The 24,357-nt window shown below is 46.5% G+C and overlaps 1 protein-coding gene across 3 annotated transcripts; it reads left to right on the top strand.

Moving 5' to 3' along the window:
• The first annotated feature begins 1,190 nt into the window (after positions 1–1,190).
• Positions 1,191–24,357, top strand: MGARP (mitochondria localized glutamic acid rich protein). 3 transcript variants are annotated; one of them, XM_068154015.1, is made up of 7 exons: positions 1,191–1,391; positions 3,542–3,645; positions 4,706–4,793; positions 9,920–10,153; positions 18,203–18,355; positions 19,579–19,627; positions 21,664–24,357. In XM_068154015.1, exons 1-6 carry the CDS (start codon positions 1,307–1,309, stop codon positions 19,623–19,625), a joined length of 711 nt encoding a protein of 236 aa, XP_068010116.1. In that variant the 5' UTR covers positions 1,191–1,306; the 3' UTR covers positions 19,626–19,627; positions 21,664–24,357. The 3 variants fall into 3 exon arrangements, 2 of the variants coding, with proteins under 2 accessions (XP_068010116.1, XP_068010115.1); XM_068154014.1 differs by lacking the exon at positions 21,664–24,357 and having other exon boundaries at positions 1,212–1,391; positions 18,203–18,341; XR_010989276.1 differs by lacking the exons at positions 1,191–1,391; positions 3,542–3,645; positions 9,920–10,153; ... (1 more) ...; positions 19,579–19,627; positions 21,664–24,357 and adding an exon at positions 8,168–8,460.

Genomic DNA, 24,357 nt, shown 5'->3' with positions numbered 1-24,357 from the left:
CCTAGAGCAGAACTGAAGCTTTGTTTTAAGACAACAAAAATCAGAGGTGGCTGGCCCTCCAATTTTCTGTGGGTCTTTGTTGTTTTTCTGTGTCAGGAAGTTTGCTTTGCTTCTGCATGGGAGGTTGAAATGTATTCTGTATTTTCAGATAAGAAAGATGAAAGCTCAGTCTTTCATCTTAGGGACTGTTTAACTGCTCTGCAGCTTGTTAGTCTGTCCCTTGGTGGCTATTATGTGTGCTCTCTTGGGCACAGCTACTTTTCTGTCTTCTGATGGAGCCATACCTGCTATTCCCCATGAATCTGTTCCTTGGAAGTGCAGTTGCTGGCAGCTGAGGGGATAGCATCAATTCTGTGCTGTTTGTTCAGGGCAGGACACGGGGAGCATGTGCAGTGCCTTATGCAGGCCTCTGTGTGTCATGGAGGACAGGCTGGCTGTCCCCTGTTGGTGTCTTTGGAATTACTCACTGCCTGGAAGGTGCCCACATCCGTAGTGGTGAGATGGACACAGCAGATGTCAGTCTCTAGTGGCAGTGCTGCCTTGAGGGTGCTTATGGCCTCACCTTGTCTTCATGCATCAAGGTCACTCAAGGACAAAGGACAGAAAAATGAGATACAGCACTAAATAATTAGTGGGGGAACATTGAAGATATGCATAGGGAAGGAACAAGTAAAGAGGTGTCTGTGTGAAGAAGTACATACATGATTTCAACAGCTATTGTGATCCCATAGCAGATTTCCTTCCAACCCCTTTACCCCCAGTGTTGAACTCCTTTGTCCTGATGTTTAACCCCAGTGCCCTTTGCTGTAGGCTTAGCTGATTTTTTTTGGAAAAAGATCAGGAGAACATTTGGTGAAGGAACACACTTAATACTGCTTTACTCAGGAAGAGTACTATGTGCCACACCATCTTTCCCCTCTCATCCTTGGTAAATACAGTCCCTTGTGTCTTTCATCACGTTCTGGGTCTGTGGAGTTTCCAGTAATTCCCAGCCTGAGTATCGAGCCCCAATGGCTCCATTTTCCTTGGCTAGCGTTTAAGCAGCGGTACCTGGTTTGACCCCTGCGTTACGGATCTCCGTTCCCTGGCAGGGCCGCGGCAGCCCCGGCGCTGGGTTATCCTTGTCCCTTGCCGGCAGCGCGCCCAGGTGCGCCGGCACGTGTCCTGGGGGCGGGGCTACGCCGGTCCCGCCCCGCAGGGGAGAGGGGCGGAGGATCGGAGTCTTCTGTCTCCGTCGCCGCTTCGCGCTGTCAGGCAGCCCGGCGTGCCCCCTCCGCTCCGCTCAGCAGCTCCCTTCGCCGCCGCCATGTACCTCTGCAGGGCCGCCTCGCAGGTGTTGGCGTCCCGCCTAAGCAGGGCCCCCTCTGCTGCAAGCCGTCTCAAGCAGCGTGGTACGCGGGGGTCGCCTGGGAGCTCGACCCGGTGCCGGGTAGAGGTCAAGGGGACAGTGCGAGGCGCCGGGTGGGGGACGGACGCGCGGGGCGGGATGGGACGGGACGGGGAAGGTGACGGTGACGCGCCGCCGCCTCTCACCGCGGCGGGGGGAGGACGCGCGAAGGTCGCGGGCCAGGGGCTGTGGGCTGCACGGTGCGGCCGGTGACAGCGCTCGGCTGCGGCTCCCGCGGTGTGCAGGGCGGGAGGAGCCGGGAATGCTGCTTCATCGGCCGCACCGGGGACCGGCTGCCTTCAAACTGCCGCCGCGTTCCGTCGAGGAGCCCCAGCCCGCGCCGGGCGGCTCGTCCTTGGGAGCAGCGGCTGCGGGTGGGGCCGCGCTCCGCCATCCCCTCCCGACCTTTTCCCCTGGGAATAAGCGGCTCGGTGGCGGGCAGGTGTAACCCGGCTCCCGCAGCGGGGGGACCGCCCTCATCCTCGCTGCCACCCCCGCAACAAAAAAAAACGTAGAGAGGAGCAAGCCCCCTGAAGTGGGCGGTCAAAGCAGTGGCTTCCTCAGCGCCGGGGGCGAGCGTGAATCAGCCCGGTGTGCGCGGCCATGGCTTTTGGCGCATCAGGAATTGTGTAACCAGTAGCATAAAAAAAATCCTGAGGCCGTGCTGAATGATAGCAGGCCCCATGAGCACCCTTCGACCTGTCATGTGCAGCCTTTGAGAAGGCAGCGTTAGTGCGAAACTACGGCGGAATGTTAGCTGCAGACGTAAGAAGATCCACTAGCATGCTCGATTATTGAAGAGGGATCTGAAAAGTGTGTCATGAGGCAGATGATGCTGAACATAATCCGTCATCCGATGGCAACATTTTGAGATTGAGACTATTTTTGCAGCTCCCGGTTGAAATGCTCAGAGCCATTTTAATGCTCGGCGAGCACCCCTTTCGCTGAGGCGTTCCTCATTTGGGGTGAAGCCACCAAATTCAGCCGAAAGCTTTGCTGCTGAGCAGGATGATGGTCGTGGGTCTTACTTGTGCATCTCTCTGTGAGATACACAGAAGAATCCAAGCCTGTAGCAAGCACCAAAGCTACAGAAATAATGAACAAAACCCGAACCCTGCTGTTCTAGTGAATATGTACTTGGTCAGGGCTAAAACAGTGTAATCCTGCCTGCCCTGCCCTGCCAATCAATACCTGAGTTATGGATGCCTATCTAAATAGCAGCAGCCCATTTAAAAATAGAAGAATGTGAATTCAGAGGAAAAGCTTTTTTCTTAAAGGTGCTTAATTATTAAACTGAAGATTTGCTCCATCTGCTGATCATGACTGCAGCAAGATTGAGCATGGATTGATGAATTCCTTTACATACCTTAGGCAAGAGCTTTTTTACAGTCCTTTTATTGGGGGTTTTATGTTCCTTAGGTAGTTCTTCATTCAATATAGGCTGCATCCAGTATTTGGATGCTCTCTGCTCAGCAGAGAGCAGTTCCCAGAAATTCTTAGGCTCCTGGGGAGAGCTCAGCCATATACCTCTTCCAGTTAAGCACCACACCCTGTATTACTCAGTTGTCCCAAACATCACTAAGCTGTACCTCTATGTTTTATTACATCTTTTAAAACCATCCTTACCCATACAGAGTTCAGGTTCCTTCATTCTGTTTCGTGAGAGTGTTTCTGCAGCACTTTACATTAATTAAGGGCAACAAAGCTGGTGAGAGGTTTGGAGCACAATCATTATGAGGAGAGGCTGAGGGAGCTGGGGTTGCTTAGCCTGGAGAAGAGGAGGCTCAGGGGAGACCTTATTGCTGTCTACAACTACCTGAAGGGAGGTTGTAGCCAGGGGGGCGTTGGTCTCTTCTCCCAGGCAACCAGCAGCAGAACAAGAGGACACAGTCTCAAGCTGCTCCAGGGGAGGTTTGGGCTGGATGTTAGGAAGAAGTTCTTCACAGAAAGAGAGATTGGCCATTGGAATGTGCTGCCCAGGGAGGTGGTGGAGTCCCCATCATTGGAGATGTCTAGGAAGATACTTGATGGGGTGCTTGGTGCCATGGTTTAGTTGATTAGATGGTGTTGGATGATAGGTTGGACTTGATCTCCGTGGTCTCTTCCAACCTGGTTAATTCTATTCTATTCTAATTCAAATCATGGTTTTTGTAGCACCTCCTCGCCAGATGTCATCCGGGAGCGTTCCTGGCTCTTCTGGAGAGAACATGATTTACTATCTCCTTGCTGGTGTTGCTGCTTTTGGTGGTTTGTTTTATGTAAGTGTTTGGGAACGGAGTTGTTTGTGCTTTCTGAGTTGGCGTGGTACAAGGTGTGTTTTGGGTTAAAGGATACAGTCAAGAGAATGTGGGTGTGGTGGCATGTAAATAAGTCTAACTTAAAACTCTGTTCAAGAGAGCTAAAGAAATGGAATGCTTTACTGCCTGCTTTACTGCTACTCTGCTCTCTAGTGCTGTTGTCATTCTTAGTGGAAAACCCACCTAAAACTATGCAAAGTTAATGCATCCAAAGATGGAATACGGTGCCTGCTGCCTCTAACCCCTTGCCTCCTCTTGTCAACCACAAACATTAAGACTATCTCACAGTGGGCAAGACAGATAAGGAAGTAAGCTGTCTGAAGCTGCAAGGGGAAGATTGTGAGCCTTGTTCATGATAAGAACACTACTTAGAAAAAACACTTAAAGTTTTGTAAACATCAGCTTTTGTCGAGCTTTTTGGTGATCGTTCCTTTTCTCTGTGTCTGAATATATCAGACTGTGCTTCACATCCCCAAAGCCTCCATTTCATAGCTTCCTTCCACTCCCAAGAGTGGAAGAGATTTGTGATAATGGCACGAAATGAGGTAGTGAGTGGCACATCCCAGAGATGTATGTGTTTTCCCCCTCCCACAAAATAATCCTCTTGAAGGGTAAGTAGCTTCTGCTCCTTCCTAGTGTCAAACTTCTGTGATGGCAGAGGAGGAGTAACAGAATCTCTTGCTGTCATCGTTTTATCATAGTTGTTTGTTTTGTGGTTTGTTGGGTTTGGGGTTTTTTTTTAACCTTTATTTATCTTAAAACACTGTTCAGTTCAAACAGCACTTTGGAAGCTGCATGGGGTTACATTTGCTTGTTAACAGTGGAGCAGCATGAAGTGTATAAATATGTCAGTAGAGCAAAACAGAGTTATTCTTTCTAACCTTTGCTTAACATGATTTGATAAGCCTTTAAGGTGAGCTGTAGCACTTGCTGAAGAACTCTTTTCTCCCCTCTTCTGTTCTTTTTTTGCCTGGAACTTTGCAGGGATGTAGCAATAAGTTTAGGTGTCACTTTCTTTCAGGCCTACAGAGTAGTCAGTTCATCCCGCAGCAACTATATTGAACATATGAATATCCTCCATGAGAGAGCTAAGGAGCGGAACAGCAGGGGTGAGTTGATGATTCTCTCTTGTTCTCTGGGTGCAGGAGGATCTGGAACAGATTCCTAGATTGTCTAATCAGGCCTTAACCCTGGCCAAGTCCTTGCCTGAGCTGTGAGTGGGAGTAAAGACAAAGGGGGTTGTGCAGCGTTCTGTTACAAAGCTGCTTCTCCACACGTTTTGGGAAGGGGCTTAATGCTTAGGTGGTGAATCTGTGGTCTGTGATCAACCTGCAGGAGTCTCTTGGGATGGAAGGAGTTGATGTGTGAACCATTAATTGTGTTGAGTATTTGCATTTGATTTACTGGAAGCTTAATGAAATTTGACTAAATGCATCGTGCTGTCAAAATCATTTTTATGCTTTTGTTTGTCAGGGGGGAAGGAGATAAGATCTTTCTCTTGGCCAACAGTTTGGGTGCAGGCCACGTGCCAGGAGGGAGCACAGCTCAATAAGGGGGGGAAAAAAGCCCTATATTAAAACCCAAATAATAAATGGGACCCATTTCTTGTCACAGAACTGTGATTTACTTTGCCATCCTTTTGTTATTATTATTTAGGATTAAATGAAAAGCAGACCCCCCTCTCCCCCCCCTAAATGTATGGCAAATCCTCACTTAGCTCTTCATGCTTAAATAATTAGACCATGTTAGTTCAAATACTTGCAATGGAATGTTGTCCCTGTCTGCATCAATTAGTGTTGTGGCAGCATTAACATAAAAGATAGAACTTTGGCAAGAATGGCCTGGCTAGGAACAGCCAATAAAAAAAAAAGTACTTCTTGAGGATCTTTACATTTCTACTTCTTTCATAAATAAATACCTCTGAGTCACAGCACTTGATGCTGTTCCTTATTTTTTTGGTTCCCCTGATCCTCATATCTGGAGAATTGATTTAACCAATTCTTTGTGTGCAAATACGTTTGAATAAAATGTGCCAAGCTAATCTTTACTTATTCATTTATTTTTTGCCATGTGAGAACGTGCTTTGAATTGTCTGTCCTGAAAAGGTATTTGATTTGAAGCTGTTGGTCTTGAAGTTCCCACAACGTGGCCTTCTAGTGTTAGAGCTTTAAAATTGGCAGAGTTTAAGATGTAAAAATGGCAAAACACTTGAATCTCCTTTCTTTGATGTAGCTGGAAGCAGGAAGGGTTTTTTTTAGTCATTATTTTTCTTTAAAGGCTGACAAGTTGGCCACAAGTTTAGTGCAATCTTTCATTGTTCCTAAAATAAAACAACCTAACCAGGACCAAAGCAGACACTTTCCCCTAGTGACCTGGTCATCTGCTGTTCAGGAAAGAAATGAGGGTTGCACTCTTGACATTCTGACTGACAGAATCAGAGGAAGGTGGGAGATGTGGAAGCATTAAGCAAACCTTCCAGGGCACTCAAAATGACATCAGTGTGTTCCCACTTTGCTCTTAAGGTTCAATTCTGCAAGGTGCTGTGTTTTAACCCTAGTCTACCAAAATGTTTGAGTGGGATGCCCACAGAGTCGCTGGTGCTGTTGGCTTACCACTGAAGGCCACACCTCTGGTGCCTGAGACTGGAGTCAAGCGTACTCAGTGCTCTGTAACTTAATTTGGATTTTGGGTGCTCTCCAGACATCCCATAATCTTATGCTGCCTAGTAACTTAGATAAATGCCCCAGCCAATGGCAGGTGATTGCTGCCTCCCTTATTATTGACAGTGAGAAGTCCAAAACGTCTCTTTAAGGCCATCCAGGGAGCGCAGTTGAAACTTGTTTCCTGTCTGATTTTCAGTGCTGGATTTCTGAATAAATCATAGAATCAGTCAGGGTTGGAAGGGACCACAAGGATCATCTAGTTCCAACCCCCCTGCCATGGGCAGGGACACCCCACGCTAGATCAGGCTGGCCAGAGCCTCATCCAGCCTGCTCTTAAACACTTCCAGGGGTGGGGCCTCAACCACCTCCCTGGACAACCCATTCCAGGGCTTCACCACTCTCATGGTGAAGAACCTCCTCCTCACATCCAGCCTGAATCTCCCCAACACCAGCTTCATTCAGTTGCCTCTAGTCCTATCACTACCTGATATCCTGAGAAGTCCCTCCCCAGCCTTCTTGTAGGCCCCCTTCAGATACTGGAAGGCCACAATAAGGTCACCTCAGAGCCTTCTTTTCTCCAGACTGAACAGCCCCAACTCCTTCAGTCTGTCCTCATAGGAGAGGAGCTCCAGCCCTCTGCTCATCCTCGTGGCCCCTCGTGACCCTTCTCTGGACACATTCCAGCATGTCCATATCCTGGACTTTTGAGTAGCTAATTCCAGCACACAACACAAAACTACTGTTGAATCAGCTCTTTTTAAATATCCTTCTTCATTCCCAACTGTATCCCCCCCCCAACTCCAAAGAGCTTTCTGTTCTTACTTTTCCTATAGAACCCTCTGTATGCTTTCTCAGAAGAATCTATCTCTCTCCTCCTCCCCTTTTTTTTCCACCCTTGCTCCCTGCATAGTTGTATTTTTGTGTCTTTCTTGTCACAGAGTGTTCCCATAGTGCTGCTTTTCCCAGAGGTGCCCCTGCAGTTTCTTTCCCCACGCATTCCATAGGTTCAGGTAGTCCTTAGCACTTTTTCACAGTGAGCACTGCTGATAGGAGCAATTACAAATCCTGCTCCCAGAGCAATCAATAAATTTTTTAGGGTCACATAAAATCAAGCTTAAGATAAGCTGTAAAACAGTGCTGGTAACACTGTGGTGGATGGAGAGCAGCAGCACGCCAAACAGCACAGTCATGGCCTATTTTCCATGTGCCCCGTGGTAAGGGAAGAACTTTTCAGCTGGGAGAAATTAATACTGGGGAGCAGCTCATCAGAGCTTGAGTCTCCTGATGTAAACAACTTTCAAGGTTTCTCATCCTGGGGAAAATTCTCCCCTTGTGCCCAACCCCCAAAAGGTCTCTTACAAAAGAACTGCGCGCAGCAAACAAGGTTGTCAAAACAAGAGAAAGGATTAAATGGCTTGTTTATCGATTGGAGGGTTGGAACGATACTTGATGGTGTGTGAACTAAACTATCTCAGGCTTGTAAGAAAAAATAATCTCTAACAGCAAATTTTCTGTAGCTCTTCTTAACTTAAAAGCTACATGCAAATTTAGAGAGGGATTTTAAAAAGCCCCTGTCAGAAGCCCGCCTTGAAATAGCAGTGGGAAGCCTGGGACATCATTCGAGCTCTGAAATGATGTTTGCCTTGCAGAACTTTCCTGCTTGCTTATTTAGCAAGTGCTGAGTTTTGTCTCCTGTTTTATGTGCCTCCTTTAAACTTGTTCCTGAATTCCTCCTTTTGTAGTAGTGACTTGTCTTTTTTTTAACTCGATGCAAGCTGATTCAATCTTTCTAATCTCTACTCTGCTTTTACACTTTCCAGCCTAAAATACAAGGGAAATCTCTTTCCAAACCTGAGGAAGTTTAATAGAAACAAAGGACAGTCGTTCACCATTGCCTACCTTGCAGCCTACCTTGGGATGACTTTATGCCTTCTATTGTAAAACTCCTTCCTTGTGAGACTTTCCAAGAACTACCTGTGTTTGCAAGGCCAAACCATATTGGGCTTATTTACTGAACCTGCTTTGTAGAAGGCAGTTCTGAGATTGAGAAGCTGGCTGTTCTGAATGAATGCACTCCACATTTGACTGTCCAATAAAGTGTTCTGAATGCTGAGCTTGGCCTGTTAGTCTGTTCTTTGTGTGATCAATTTTAGTGGTTTTGAAATACAGCATCCTCTTAAAGGGACATGATCAGGTTGCACCCTCCCGAGCTTTGGTTTTTACTGAGCTGTGAATGGATTTGCATTGAAACCTGGACACAAAACTGGCAGAGGAAAACCAAGAATTAAATCTGATCTCTTTAAAGCTTTTAAACAGATTGGAGGAGAACCCAATAATAATAAACAATGGAATCATAAAATAGAATAATAAAGTAAATTCTGACTATGTCTCTTTAAGCTGTTTCTATTCTCACTTAGTTTACACCGCCTCACAAAACTGTATTTCCAGCTGTGTTTTGTCACATGGTGAGTTGGTTCTAGAGGTAAACTTGCAGTGAACACATGCTACACAGCTTCCTTTGTTAGCTTGCATGGTTGCTTGGTGATTGTGCATCGACGTTGCTGTGTGCTGCTTGTTTTGGATGACTCGTCTCAAGTGAGTTTGAAGTACTGCATGCTCGGGAAGCACTGGGGTTTTCAGATCCTAAAGAGTCCAACCCACGGCAGGGTAGAGAAGACTTCAAAAGACAGCTGGGACCTGTCAAAAGAAAAACAAGGGGTCACATCTGCAGTAAAGTGAATGCTGACTGCTTAAAATGAGCAAGTCGTGTTCTTACATAAACTTAGTTTCTCTAAGAGTCCCCTGTTTAATTCTGCCCCGCAGACCTTGCCTTCCTTATGTGAGGGCTGTGGCTCTTGCAGGGGTGACAGACATTCAATATATCAGAGTGAATAGGGATAGCAGTGTACCTGGGACAGCACAGAGCTAGATGGCACAAACCCCATCTGAAACCTAATCACCTACTGGGCTTGGTGTTATTGCAGCTATTGTCAGCCAAGTGAGCCACCTTTAAAGTAGCCCTGCACAAACTGAAGGTACGTCTCGGCTTGCAGTGCTTCTAAGTGGGTAATCAACTCCATAAGGGCTTCTTTTAAGTATGGTAGCAAATGTCTCATTCCCAGTGTGGTACTTGCACTGCTGGGTGCAATCAGGACAAGAATCCTTGCTCCCTCTGACACTGGTGGGTGCTTTATCACTGCCCCTTTCAGCAGAGTGGGTTTGGAACAACACTTTTTGTTTGGTTGGTTGTTTTTCCATCCTTCCCTGCACTCCCACCTCTTGCAGTCAGTCACTTGCTTTAAGCCACAGTTTATTTTCTTCCTACACTGAAGCAGTCCCAAAGCTCAGTAATTAAGAATATGGTTTCCTCAGCTTGTAAACAGCTGTTAGGCTGCCACATCAGACCATAGGTGGGGACTGAGTATTGGTTTCTTAACTTTGTCAATTCTGATTCCCAAGGCTTAGCTTCCCATTTTAAATGTAAGTGAGGACGATGGTAAGAAGTAGTTGGTGAATTTGTGTTGCATGCATGCACTTTACTCTCTTTATTGTATTAAATAAATCCTTACAAGGTGATGAAGGAGAGACAGATGAAGTCGCTGAAGGAGAGACAGCCACGGAAGAGGCTGCTGCAGTAGCTGCTGCTGGACCTGCAGCACAGGAGGAGAGTTCTGGGGTATCCCCAGGAACCGGAGAGGAGAATGACTTGCCAGCTCCCGAGGCATCCCCTGCTGTGGAGGAAGCACAGCAGGAAGCTGCTGCTAACTTGGAAGTTGCTGCTAATTCAGAAGCTGCTGCAGTGCAAGGTTAACTTACCCAATGTCAGTTTTGTGTGTGTCTGTGTTGTGGGTTCTATAAACTTTGCCTCCTACTACAGAACATTAAGAACAAATGTCAGTGCTCCTAATGGAGTTTGTCCTGCAGTGAAAACTAATTCAGGCATTACCTTGAGATGTGTTGAGCAGAAGGTAATTAAGTTTATTAAATCAGTGTCTCTGCAAGCATGCTGCCTGTGGCACCATAGACAGTCTGTGGAATGAAAAGTTCATTTCACTACCCTAGTCTGTTTCTCTTCTTTAAGATCTTCTCTTGAGGTGAGCATGTCATATGGTCAGTTAAACCTGGGTCTTCAGTGTTTGTTGAGGAATAATCTAAATGCTGTCTTTCAGATGCACCAAGTAATCACAGCTGTTCTGGCAGGCTAATCAAGCAGCCAGAATGTTATGATCTCAGTCTTAAGGACACACTAGGCTAAAAAATGTCAAAATTCAGTAAACCAGCAGATTGGTATTGGACACCTGCTCTAGGTGACCCTGCTCTAGCAGGGGGTTGGGCTCAAGGATCTTTGGAGGCTCCTTCCAACCCCCACCATGCCGGTGAACAGTTCTGTCATGCACTGGTCCCCAGTGCAGACTGTTGTAAATGACTGTTGGCAGCAGGTGTGCTGAAGGGAAGGGTGAAGCCTATGGATCTCCTCAGCAGTTCACATAAGGTTTCCCTCCTGGGACTGCTGTGTAATCTGAGTCCTGCCCTGGGAGACTGCAGAGGCTCCTGCCACCAGGTCACCTTTAGCCTCGCTTCAGGGACTGCTCTCCTGCAGGCCCCATCTGTAGAAGAGCAGCATGACACTTGAAACGGTTCCTTCCTTGGATCTGAGGGATAAATGGGAGCCTCTGGCTTTTGACTGAGGGGCCCAGAACTGGACACACCTTGAGTACTGTGTCCAGTTCTGGGCCCCTCAGTTTAAGAAAGATGTTGAGTTGCTTGAATGTGTCCAGAGGAGGGCAACAAAGCTGGGGAGGGGTTTGGAGCACAGCCCTGTGAGGAGAGGCTGAGGGAGCTGAGGTTGCTTAGCCTGGAGAAAACCTTATTGTTCTCTACAACTACCTGAAGGGAGGTTGTAGCCAGCTGGGGGTCGGTCTCTTCTCCCAGGCAATCAGCACCAGAACAAGAGGACACAGTCTCAAGCTGAGCCAAGGGAGGTTTAGGCTGGATATTAGGAAGAAATTCTTCACAGAAAGGGTGATTTGTCATTGGAATGTGCTGCCCAGGGAGGTGGGTGAGTCACCATCCCTGGAGGTGTTTAAAAAGACTGGATGAGGCACTTAGTGCCATGGTTTAGTTGATTAGATGGTGTTGGGTGATAGGTTGGACTTGATGATCTCGAAGGTTTTTTCCAACCTGCTTAATTCTGTGATTCTGACTGCATGAAGGGTTGAACAAGCAGCATGTGGGCTTACACACACAGGCTGAAACCAGCATCCCTTTCCTTTCAGCTACCTAACAGGTAGTTGCCATTGGCATAATACTTAAAATACAAGATGGTATTTTGATTTTCTTTGTTCTTTATGTATCACTTTGTTCAGTGTTTACACAGAATCAACCAGGCTGGAAAAGGCCTCAGAGATCATCAAGCCTAACCTATTACCTAACACCTCATGACAACTAAACCATGGCTCCAAGTGCCACTTCCAGTCCTGTTTTGAACACCTCCAGGGCTGGTGACTCCACCACCTCCCTGGGCAGCACATTCCAATGGCTAAGAACTCTTTCTGTGACGTTTACCTGCCCTCAGCAGCTGTTTGTGGTTGTATTTGTTTTTCTTTTTAAAGTTATGACTGAAATCCTTCTGGAAATGGCTTCTCAGTTTTGTGTGGAGCTGTTTTGTCATGCTTTCTCTCCAGAAAAACAAAGTGTATCTACATTTTTTACAGGGCTAGGGAAGGATTTTTTTCTTTCAGAACTGCCTGAGGAAATTTAGGCTTACTTGGAAGAAAAGAATTACTTGGTTCAATAACTGTTATTAGTTTTGGTGGTGGCTCGATGTTACCTCTGCAGATGAAGGTGCAAGTGGTGTTATTGTTAGCTGTTTGAAATGCAATGGCTTCTTTTGTTCTACAAGGCTTTCTGCAGTGTTTGGCAGTGCAAGGTGCCAATGGACATTTTGTCTCCAGCTCCAGCATACATACACATCAGAGAGTCATTGGGTTGGAAGGCACCTCAAGGATAATCTAGTTCCAGGTTTTTAGCTTCCTCTAAAGTCTGCTTTTCTGTGCCTTTTGATTAGTCAAGCTGTTGCAGTGTCACTCTTGGTTACTGCCTAATGCAGGTAACATTTCCTGCTGTTCTCCTAAGGGTACTCTCTGTGGGGACCATAAATGAAGATTGATTTTCCTCCAGGTAGAAGAAATGCTATAAGCCACACAGACTGGCAAGCTGCTGTTTGTGTTAGGTGGTGGTGGTGCATCTGTGGCTTTCAGTTCTATGGATTGCTGCTATCAACATTTCTCCAACTCTGGTGTTTGAGGCTTGAGTTTTACATATTTTACAAAAGCAGTTAGCCCCAAACTGTGCTCTCCTGGGCTTCTGTAGTATAGCTTCCTTCCTAATTCTGTAAATACTGAGGGATTGTGGTCTCTTCACTGTTGCTTCAAACATTGTTTGGGTGAGTAACTGGGTTTGGGGAGGATTAGTGGGTGAATGTGCCAGTGCTTTCCATGGTAAGCTCAGATGGCATTACAGTGCCAGCTGTCTGCAGCCTAGAGAAGCAAATGTGGTCTGCACTGGGCAGGAGTGGCCGCTCTCTGGGCAGGACTTTTGCTGACCGGATCGTGCAGCCATGCCAGGCACACAGAGCCACCCGAGGTGATGGGGGTGCATGGGTCTTGCTTGGTAAGTCACCCAGCCCTGGTGTGTACACAGCTTGCTGAGAAGTCCTCGTTTTCACATTTGCTGTTTGTGTTAACTCACACCAGTTTTCCCCATCATCCATTCCAGCCCATGGCGAGATGTTTCAGCCAACCACCCAACCACAGTATGAATTGCTTCTTGTTGTTACTAATCCTCATTACAGAATCATAGAATTGTTAGGGTTGGAAGGGACCTCAAGGATCATCTAGTTCCAACCCCCTGCCATGGGCAGGGACACCTCACACTACAGCAGGTTGCTCACAGCCACATCCAGCCTGGCTGCAAAAACCTCCAGGGATGAGGCTTCCACCACCTCCCTGGGCAGCCTGTGCCAGTGTCTCACCATCCTCATGGGGAAGAACTTCTTCCTAACATCCCATCTGAGTCTGCCCATTTCTATTTTTGTTCCATTTTCCCTAGTCCTATCTGACACCCTGAAAAGTCCCTCCCCAGCTTTCTTGTATCCCCCCTCAGATACTGGAGGGCCACAATAAGGTCTCCTGGGAGGCTTCTCCTTTTCATACTGAACAACTCCAACTCTCTCAGTCTGTTCTCATAGCAGAGGAGGTCCAGCCCTCTAATCATCCTCAGGGTCCTTCTCTGGACACATTCCAGCACATCCAGACACTTCTTATACTAGGGGCTCCAGAGCTGGATGCAGTACTCCAGGTGGGGTCTCACCAGAGTGGAGAATATAAACCTCTATCCTTGAAACTACATGAGGTGTTATAAACTCCTCTGGATTAATGTGGTTTGTGCTGTTGTGCTTTTAATCTGCCCACCACAAGCAGCTGAACCTTTTTTAATCATCCTTTGTAGAGTTAAGCTCTCTTGAAGTGAGTCTTCTGGTCATTAGTATGAACTAATGAGGCTTTTCTTAGGAACTAGTGACCTACATTAGGCACAAACAACCTGCAAACTGTTTGGTTGAATTCATTTGTTTCTTCTCTTCTTGCATGGAGTGAAGAAAAATCTTTCTCTCTTTCTGTTTTACAAAATGTGCTTCATACCACCATGGTTTAGGCTCTCAGCTGGACCTAGTGGACTTTTATCTCGATTACATATAGATGAGGTGATACATTTCTATGGGAGCAGGATCACTAGAGATCCCAGCCTGCCTTTGTTAATCATTTTCTCAAAGACCTTGAGCTCTGAGCTCCTTGCTTCAGGTTTCATTTGCAAAATGGCTGAAATGCCAAAGGGCATTCCAATGCCTGATGCCTGTGGGCTCTCACCAGGCATTGCAAGGTAGGGAAGGCTGAAGCTGCATTCATGACACATCCAAGCAATGCAGTGGTTAGGCCAGGGCAGTTCCCCGAGCAATGTCTTCAGATCAGTGTGACACCATCCCCATAGCAAACTCCTGGCCAAGGTGACAGCCCCTGGCTTGGACAGCAGCACTCTGTGCTGGGTTAGGAGCTGGCTGGAGGGCCAAGCCCAGAGAGTGGTGGTGAATGGTGCCACATCCACCTGGCAGCCAGTCACTAGTGGTGTCCCCCAGGGGATCAGTGCTGGGCCCCATCCTGTTCAACATCTATATTGATGATCTGGACGAGGGGTGTGAGTCCACCATTAGCAAATTTGCAGATGACACCAAGTTGGGAGCAGATGTTGATTGGTTAGAGGGTAGAAAGGCTCTGCAGGGGAACCTCGACAGGCTGGACAGATGGGCAGAGTCCAACAGGATGGCATTCAACAAGTCCAAGTGCTGGGTGTTGCACTTTGGCCACAGCAACCCCATGCAGAGCTACAGGCTGGGGTCAGAGTGGCTGGAGAGCTGCCAAACAGAAAGGGACCTGGGGGTGCTGATTGACAGCTGCCTGAACATGAGCCAGCAGTGTGCCCAGATGGCCAAGAAGGCAAATGGCATCCTGGCCTGGGTCAGGAATGGTGTGGCCAGCAGGAGCAGGGAGGTCATTGTGCCCCTGTACTCAGCACTGGTTAGGCCACACCTTGAGTCCTGTGTCCAGTTCAGGTCCCCTCAGTTTAGGAAAGATGTTGAGTTGCTGGAAGGTGTCCAGAGAAGGGCAACAAAGCTGGGGAGGGGTTTGGAGCACAGCCCTGTGAGGAGAGGCTGAGGGAGCTGGGGTTGCTTAGCCTGGAGAAGAGGAGGCTCAGAAGAGACCTTATTGCTGTCTACAGCTTCCTGAAGGGAGGTTGTAGCCAGGAGGGGGTTGGTCTCCTCTCCCAGGCAATCAGCACCAGAACAAGAGGACACAGTCTCAAGCTGTGCCAGGGGAAGTTTAGGCTGGAGGTGAAGACAAAGTTCTTAACAGAAAGAGTTATTTGCCATTGGAATGTGCTGCCCAGGGAGGTGGTGGAGTCACCAACCCCGGAGGTGTTCAAAAGGGGATTGGATGTGGCACTTGCAGCCATGGTTTAGCTGCCATGAGGTGTTAGGTATTAGGTAATAGGTTGGATTTGATGATCTCTGAGGTCTTTTCCAACCTGGTTGATTCTATGATTCTGTGGATGATTTTGGGGTTTTTTAAGGGCTGCTCTAAGCTTTAAAGCAGTAATTTGAATTAGCACTAAAGAAACCTCAGAGTTGTGACAAAGGAAGGTGCTTTGCTCCCAGAGCTCCAAGCTTGTTTAGTTGGAGGAGTGGAACCTACTCTCAACTTGGCAATGCTGCCATGACTGTGGACACATAGAATAAGTAGCCAGCTATTTGTTTCTTCTTCTCCTTGATCTCCTAGATCCCACTGCTTGCTTCAGGAGCTGTGGTCAGTGAAAGCTGACATGGAATAATCCCCATGTAGCAGACAGCTGGTGGTTTGCTTTGGCAGCTCCCACACCTGGTGTGGGGTATGAAGCACAGCTTTGCAAACCCCAGGTTTATGAACACTGAGCACTAAAGCCTGGCAGTATGTGCCCTGCAGAAATGCTGTCAGCAAGAGTGTCTTCTACAAACATTCTTGCAAGAACCTAATGCTTGGCAAATTTCAGATTCCCCTTACCACTGCCAGCTCAATTCTCTCCATGCCTCCCTTTCCCCTGCCTGCTTCTAGATCACCCCACAGCATTACCCCTTCCCAGGAGGTAGGAAATCACTGCCAGTGGGAGCTCCAAGCTTGTTTAGATGGAGGAGTGGAACCTACTCTCAACTTGGCAATGCTGCCATGACTGTGGACACATAGAATAAGTAGTCAGCTATTTGTTTCTTCTTCTCCTTGATCTCATAGATCCCACTGCTTGCTTCAGGAGCTGTGGTCAGTGAAAGCATTACCCCTTCCCAAGTGGTAGTAAACCACTGCCAGTGGGAGGTGGTTTAATTTTGGACTAGAGCTTTGTGTCCCAAACAGAAACCCAGGCTGATTCCACGTTAAAAACTCCTCTAAGAAAGTTGGAAAGCTGAAATGCTTCAAAGCTTTGGGGGAAGAAGCTGTATGAAGCAGAAGCACCTGGGGTTCTGAAAGCCAATCCACAGGCATGGGGCTTTGTGTTGTGGTTTTCTTAATATTAGCAGGGGGAAAAGAAATCTGCTGGGGAGGGGGGAGAATATTATTTTTATTATTAACTGGAGAGATGATGAGTCAGTCACACAGGGCATGCAAGTCCCTGTGTATCACACTGCTTTGTTCTGCAGGGGGAATGCTGAGCTCGCTGATACTCAGCCAATTCAGTTGCCCATCATGAGGATGCAGGGGCTCCCTGGATTTGGGCTGGTTTCTGTCCTACTGTGAATACACAGAAAAGTAGAGTCCTGTGCTCTCAGTGCAGCTGCAGCACTTGTAAGAGTGAAATTTGTGTCTTTAAAGACTGCAGGAAGAACTTTTGTTTTGTTTTTCTCTTTTTTCTCTTCTCCCCTCTCTCTCTCTCCCCCCCTTCTCTCTCTCCCCCCCCTTCTCTCTCTCCCCCCCTTCTCTCTCTCCCCCCCTTCTCTCTCTCCCCCCCTTCTCTCTTCCCCCTCTCTCTCTCCCCCTCTCTCTCTCTCCCCCCCTTCTCTCTCTCCCCCCCTTCTCTCTCTTCCCCCTCTCTCTCTCTCCCCCTCTCTCTCTTCCCCCTCTCTCTCTCCCCCCTCTCTCTCTCCCCCCTCTCTCTCTCCCCCCCTCTCTCTCTCCCCCCTCTCTCTCTCCCCCCTCTCTCTCTCCCCCCTCTCTCTCTCCCCCCTCTCTCTCTCCTCTCCCCTCTCTTTTTTTATAGTGGGGGGTAGTACCCTAAAAATTCTATCCCTGGGTAGAACCAAATGCTGGGTATCACACTAATAAACTGCTGGAGTTTCCTGCTGCTGCTGCCTGATGTAAAGTAAAAGGAAAAAAAAAAACCCACCAGGTTTACAAACAAAACTTCAATTTCCTTTTGTCCCTAAAATCAATTTCCTCTTCTGTGTTTACTCAACTCAAACCAGATGTGTTTTCATAACATAAATGCTTTGCTGTCCTGCTTGGTGCATATGTAATGTGCTGCTGGTGCTTGCTCAGGCTGCACTCTGGGGGGGATGTGTTTCTTCTCCATGTGGTTATCTCATGGTTGTCTCATGAGGCAGAGGAGCAAAAGACCACTCAGGAGTGCCTGCAGCTGTCATGGGAAGCAGCAGGGGATATTTTTGTTAGGGTTCAGTGTTACCTGTAAGCAATGGATAGTCCAAAGAGATGGTTGCATAGTGGAAACGGAATAGGAATAGGAATGGGATGGGATGGGATGGGATGGGATGGAATGGAATGGAATGGAATGGAATGGAATGGAATGGAATGGAATAGAATAGAATAGAATAGAATAGAATAGAATAGAATAGAATAGAATAGAATAGGTTGGAAAAGACCTTTGAGATCATCAAGTCCAACCTATCATCCAGCACCATCTAATCAACTAAACCATGGCACCAAGCACCCCAGCCAGTCTCTTCATAAACATGACAGAAAATAAAGTGAGGGTACCTGCAGGAGAATATACATGCTAGAGAATTCCCTCTGTCTAAAGACATGCAAATAGCTCATGCTTATAGTTTCCTGCCCCTCAGAGTCAGACTTTCCCTGCAGTTCCACTTGCAAACTTTTATGTGCATGATCAAATGTAATCAGCTGATGGATCCTGCTGCCTTCAGTGACTTCCCATGTGTATGCTGGGCAGGTACTGCATGCTTTGTGAGCCATGACTGCTCACCCTCGTTTGTGCTGGTGAATGGAAAGGCAAGAAAACTCTCTCTCTAATTTGATTCATAGAACCTGTGAGTGAAGTCTTGGATGTTGCAGCTTCTTCTGCCCACGAGGAGAACTCAGACAAGGAAGGAGCAGCATCAGCAGCCGAAGAGCTTTCTGACACATCCTCAGGGAGCGAGGAGATTGATGCTGAGGAGTCGAGGCAAGCTTCAGAAGGTGCAGGAGTACAGCTGGGTCTGAATTGTTTTGTCTCTGGAAAGCACTGATGGCTGTTTGCACCGATGTAGCTGCTAGAACACGCAGGACTTGAGTGATGCAGTGTGGCTGCTCGCAGTAACTGTGCTTAGCATCCTAGCAGAAAATGTTATTCTATGCAATTCTGTGCCATGGAGCAGAAATAGGTCTTGCTAAGTTGGATGCTGGGGGCAGGGGGGGAGGATGTTTTTCTTTAGCTCTGCTAAGTGGCTAGATGTAAAGTTTATGAGAAACAATCAAGTCTCCTTTGTGCTGCATGAGATAGAGTAGAGTAGAATAGAGTAGAGTAGAGTAGAATTAGTAGGGTAGAATAGAGTAGAGTAGAATAGAGTAGAATAGAATTAACCAGGTTGGAAAAGACCTTTGAGATCGAGTCCAACCTATCATCCAACACTATCCAATCAACTAAACCATGGCACCCCATCAAGTCACTTCTTCCTAACATCCAGCCTAAACCTCCCTTGGCACAGCTTGAGACTGTGGCCTCTTGTTCTGGTGCTGGTTGCTTGGGAGAAGAGACCAACCTGGCTACAACCTCCCTTCAGGTAGTTGTAGACAGCAATAAGATGTGACACACTTCTCTCTCTCTCTCTTCTCCCCCCCCCTTTTTTTTTAACATCTGACTTAATTGGAAAGCTTTTCTTAAATTACATTGCTGTAAGGGGGGGAAAAAAATATAGAGCCTGTGGTATTTATAAACCTCACAGTGTTTCCCTGCAGCTATAAACTGTCTTTTATTGCTGTTGAAGTTGAACAATATAAATGACTGCAGAGAAAAACGTGCCTTGAATTCATCACTGAGGAGATTTTTCAAAGGGGTTTAGAAGTTTGGCCTCTAAACTCTTCTCCAAGTAGAATTGAAAAGCAAACAGTTCAAATGTCTGCACCTAGTATGAGTTTGTAAACTGTGTCCCTTGGACCTTTGGATATGGAACAGGGATGTGGTTGAGGCCCCATCCCTGGAGATGTTCAACATCAGACTTGATGTGGCCCTGGCCAGCCTGATCTAGTTGGAGGTGTCCCTGCTGACTGCAGGGGGGCTGGGCCTTTGAGGGTCCCTTCCAACCCAGGGCAATCTGTGAATCTTGGGGTCCTTTGGACCAGAGCAAACACCTTACTTGAATATTTGTCACTGAGTAAACTCTATCCAATCTTTCTCATTGATGTTTTGTCTCCATTTTCAGTTTCTGTGGAGGACAACACACCTGAAGAAGCTGCTAAGGAACCCTAAAGGTACACAGTACAATTGGAGCTGTGATTTGTCCACTCTTCACCTTCCTTTGTTAGTCAGTTAGTGAACAACTGCAGGATGTGGGGAGTCTGCACATGCACTCTGGTGGAGAACATTTCTTTCTGCTCCCAACACTGCCAAAAAGAACTTAACCAAAGTGTTTCTTATGGTTTGGGAACCATTGCTGGCATCTTTTAGAGGCTAGGGAGCAAAACTTCCCTGTGTCAGCTGACATGCTGGGTGACTCCCTCCCCCCTCCCCAGTAAAAAAAAAAACACAAGAAAATGTATTTTTATGAATATAGCATCATCAGTTTACAAAAAGTATCTCTTAACTACATTGTGATTCAATCAAAGTGGGGGAAAAAACCAAAACCCAAACCACTAAATGTTTATAAAACAGTTTACTGCTTAGTGCTGGAAGTTTGCTGCTGGGTTGAGAGCCAGGATGATTTTTCCCTCCCTGTCCCCCCTCACCTCCCCCATTTACAAGTCAGGAGCCACAAGGTTAGGGCAGAACTATCTATTTATGTATTTATGGGTGTGTGTTTTGATTGTAAACACTTTAGGGTACAGGACTGAACTTTCAGTTTGCAATAATATAATATTATAATGTAAGATAATATATATTAGTATATATATTATATAATAGTATAATATATGGTAATATATAATACAGACTATAATATATTATATTATTATATAATATATCCATGTAATAATATATATTCTAATAATTTAATAATCTAATAATAAGCAAAGAATACTTTAGGGGATAATTAACACAAAAGGAAACCCAAAAGAATGTTGATGTGAGACTCCAATTAGTAATCTGGTTCTCTTTAAATTGCCCCAATAATTATTCAGTGCAGGGACTGAAGCAGTCATAATGTATGAGATCCTCAGGTGCAGCCTCAAATTGATGCCAAGAGCACGCCTGAGCAAGAAAGTGCAACTGTTCACCTCTCCTCCCAGAGTACAGCGTTTGTGCTGTGTGCGGCTGTTGGCCCCAAATTCACACCACTATGAAGCTACTTAGATCAGTAATCTCAGCAGAGACAATTGGTTTACCTCGTGCTTAAAGTTAAGCAAGTAACTATTTGTAGAAGTAAGGCTTAGCGGAATGTGTCCAGCCTGCAGGGGAACTCATTTATACCTGAGCAACAGGGCTGAAGATGAAGGATTCCTTTAAAATTGAGCTTTGGATAGAATAGAATAGAAGAGAGTGGAGAATAGAATAGAATAGAATAGAATAGAATAGAATAGAATAGAATAGAATAGAATAGAATAGAATAGAATAGAATAGAATAGAATAGAATAGAATAGAATAGGTTGGAACCTATTCCAACCTGGGTCCAACCCAGGTTGGAAAAGATCTTTGAGATCGAGTCCAACCTATCATCCAACACTATCTACATAATCAACTAAACCATGGCACCAAGCACCCCATCCAGTCTCTTCCTAAATACCTCCAGTGATGGTGACTCCACCACCTCCCTGGGCAGCACATTCCAATGGCCAATCTCTCTTTCTATGAAGAACTTCTTCATAACATCCAGCCTAAACCTCCCCTGGTGCAGCTTGAGGCTGCTTCCTCCTGTTCTGGTGCTGGTTGCCTGGGAGAAGAGACCAACCCCCTCCTGGCTACAACCTCCCTTCAGGTAGTTGTAGAGAGCAATAAGGTCTCCCCTGAGCGTCCTCGTCTCCAGGCTAAGCAACCCCAGCTCCCTCAGCCTCTCCTCACAGGTCTTGTGCTCCAAACCCCTCCCCAGCTTTGTTGCCCTTCTCTGGAAGGGCTGGTGGCAGCAGAGCGAGCCTTCACCAGCCATCAGCTAAGTATGATTTACACAGCAGTAGTGGTTATAGGCTGTCATGCCCTTAGCTGATTACCTGCAGTCAAATGTACAGTGTGCTTGGCATGTTTGCAAAGACAAAGAGCTGATGAATCAAGTCTGTTTCTAAACATCAGTTGTTGTTGTTGTTGCCTCTAAATCAAATTCTTTCTTTCTTTTTTTTGTCTTTTCTCTTTTTCTTCCCAGTAAGCAGTGCTGAAGCCTTTGAAAAGTTGAATGGAAATACTTGTGGCCATCAACCAGCTGATTCCTGTGTGAAACCTCATACTCTTCCCCAGAGACATAAAGGATATTGTGCAGTCTTGTCATACCACACACTGCTCATTAGGACCAGTATTCAGTGCTGCAACAGACAACCTAACATGATTTGAGGTGGTTAGAGAGACGCTTCTGTGACTAACATCTCTGCTTTAGAAAGTAGCATCCAGTCATAACTGTCAGAGCACCTTCCAGCATGTAATAACTAATCCCTGCTAAGGGAAGCAGTAGACTTAACTGAAACCGTGTCAGGTGAACTCCCATCTAGATTTTTGTGGTCTTATGGACATTGATTTCTTACTTTTTTTGGTCCAAACTGTGGTGCACAGTTACACCATTGTGGCATTCCATGCTGAAATGTCAGTGAAAGGTTTTAACTAAGTTAAAATCTTAGACAAATTACCTGTTAGCATTTTGAAACTGGGCTGCAGGGAACACAGCAGCTTTGTCTGCTGCCAGGCTTGGGTTTGCAGTTATAAGCATAGGACATTTGGCTGTACATGATCTACTTTTCCCCTTGCACAAACATTTTAGATGCTGCCCTTCCTTGCACACTGCTACCCAGGAGTAAACGTTTTTAAGGCTCCTGCTTTGAGAACAAAACCTGCATGGAAGTAGCAGCAATAAGTGCTTTGTAGCATGAAAATCCAAATAACCCCAGCTGAAGTTACCATTATTGATCAAAGTGCTGGCTCCTACCTTGGGGGTGCTGGGCCCCGTTCCTACCAAACCTTGGTCAGCCTGCTGTAGTCCATCTGTGTTGTTCTGTCTTAGCAGTGGCATGCAGTGGTGGTGGAACAGCATGGAGGTTTGAGAGAAGATTCCTGTATAAATCATGAGGAATTTAGGCTATGGTGAAGCTCCTCTCAGAGCACTTGCAAGTGGCCAGCAAAATCCTGCTGGAAGGCTGTGCTGCAGGTGTTCAGATGGATGAGGATTCTTAGGGGGGAACTAAAGAACAGAATAGCTAAATAGTCATCTCTTCTTAGTATTATCTTGACAGCATCAATTAGTGAACATTAGTATTACCTATGACAACATGTATAGTGAATAATGGGTTGGTATGACACTGTTCTCTAGCCCTCCCTTGTGCTCTGTGCATGACTGTGCACCTACTACAAGCCCAAGACCCAAAACAGCCATCACAGAAGGATGATCATTGTAGACTGGAGCCAAATAAAGGCATATTACACACATTGCTAGGGGAGGTGTGAATCCCAAGGTGTATCTGACTGCCTTCTCTTCAAGCAGAACTTTGGAAAAGTGTTGACAAGGAAACTGCAGTGTTACATTCCTACCCAGGGCACAAAGCAAAGCTCCTTCCCGCCCCCCCCCCCCCCCCCGTTGTAAAGCAAATGACAATGGTGTTCCAACAAAAACATCCAGCCTCTGACCCCTGTACCTGCTTATTCCTGTACCAGGAGTAACTGGAATAGTGCAGAAGCCAAATCAGGCTCTTGAGCTTCAAAAAGCCATGCCACAGCCTTCTGCATCAAGTTTAAAGCCACTGTGACTAAAAGCAATTTTTCGTAGGCAAAGCTACTGGAATAAAAGTCTTAGAGTGATGTTTTGTTGGATGACAGTCTATCTTCATTTACCTGGTAGATTAAACACCCTGTGATGGGTGCGTGCTCTGAAATGTTTCACTTCCTCTCTTTCACTAATTCCCAGTGAAGGAAGCTGTGTCTAGTTTCTGCAGCTGGCAGCAGGGCTGCTGAAACTGTTGGCTTTGCTGAATGGCCATTCATCTCTGGAGCTGCCCTGGGACGTGGCAAAATGTCTTAGCTCTTGGGAACAGGTGCCTGAAGAACTGAAGCACAACTCAGTGTGTGCTTTCCAAAGCTTTTCAACCTGCCAGTTTCAAGAAATGTCAGCCTGCCAGGAGAGTTGGTGCATATGTTTCATGACAGGGATCCTCTTGATTGATTGTTTTAATTAAAGAGAAGAAGAACCAAAAGAGATATTACTGTTGAAACCAAAGGAACTAAGAATCTATCACAAGCTCTAGCTGCAATGCCATGTAGCACAGCATGGTTTGCTTCAGCACTTGATTATCCTGGATTAACAAAAGAGAGATTTTGCAGTTTGCAGAGGGCCTTGCTGCTTATCAGACGTGGTTTATCTTACAGGTTTAGGTGATCCCTGGCCATCACTGATCACTCTTAGGAGTTATGCTAGCATGGAGTCAAATTACCACACCAGTGAATGTTCTGTGTATTCTGTGAGGGAGCTGGAGTTGCTTAGCCTGGAGAAGAGGAGGCTCAGGGCAGACCTTACTGCTCTCTACAACTACCTGAAGGGAGGTTGTAGCCAGGTGGGGGATGGTCTCCCAGACAACCAGCACCAGAACAAGAGGACACAGCCTCAAGCTGTGCCAGGGGAGGTTTAGGCTGGATGTTAGGAAGAAGTCCTTCATAGAAAGAATTATTGGCCATTGGCATGTGCTGCCCAGGGAGGTTGTGGAGTCACCATCACTGGAAGTGTTTAGGAAGAGACTGGCTGGGGTGCTTGGTGCCATTTTCGTTGATTAGGTGGTGTTGGATGATAGGTTGGACTCGGTGATCTCTGAGGTCTCTTCCAACCTCGTCTCGTCCCTTCCCTTCCCTTCCCTTCCCTTCCCTT

This window comes from Melanerpes formicivorus, unplaced genomic scaffold, assembly GCF_026170545.1.
Source record: "Melanerpes formicivorus ecotype bairdi unplaced genomic scaffold, bMelFor1.0.p_v2 SCAF_27, whole genome shotgun sequence".
Lineage (NCBI taxonomy): Eukaryota > Metazoa > Chordata > Aves > Piciformes > Picidae > Melanerpes > Melanerpes formicivorus.
This window is presented reverse-complemented; position numbering and strand designations above follow the sequence as displayed.

Coding starts and splice junctions, on each gene's coding strand:
- MGARP (XM_068154015.1), top strand. CDS start 1,307: ATGTACCTCTGCAGGGCCGCCTCGCAGGTGTTGGCGTCCCGCCTAAGC. Junction 1,392..3,541: donor AAGCCGTCTCAAGCAGCGTG/GTACGCGGGGGT, acceptor TGGTTTTTGTAG/CACCTCCTCGCCAGATGTCA. Junction 3,646..4,705: donor CTTTTGGTGGTTTGTTTTAT/GTAAGTGTTTGG, acceptor ACTTTCTTTCAG/GCCTACAGAGTAGTCAGTTC.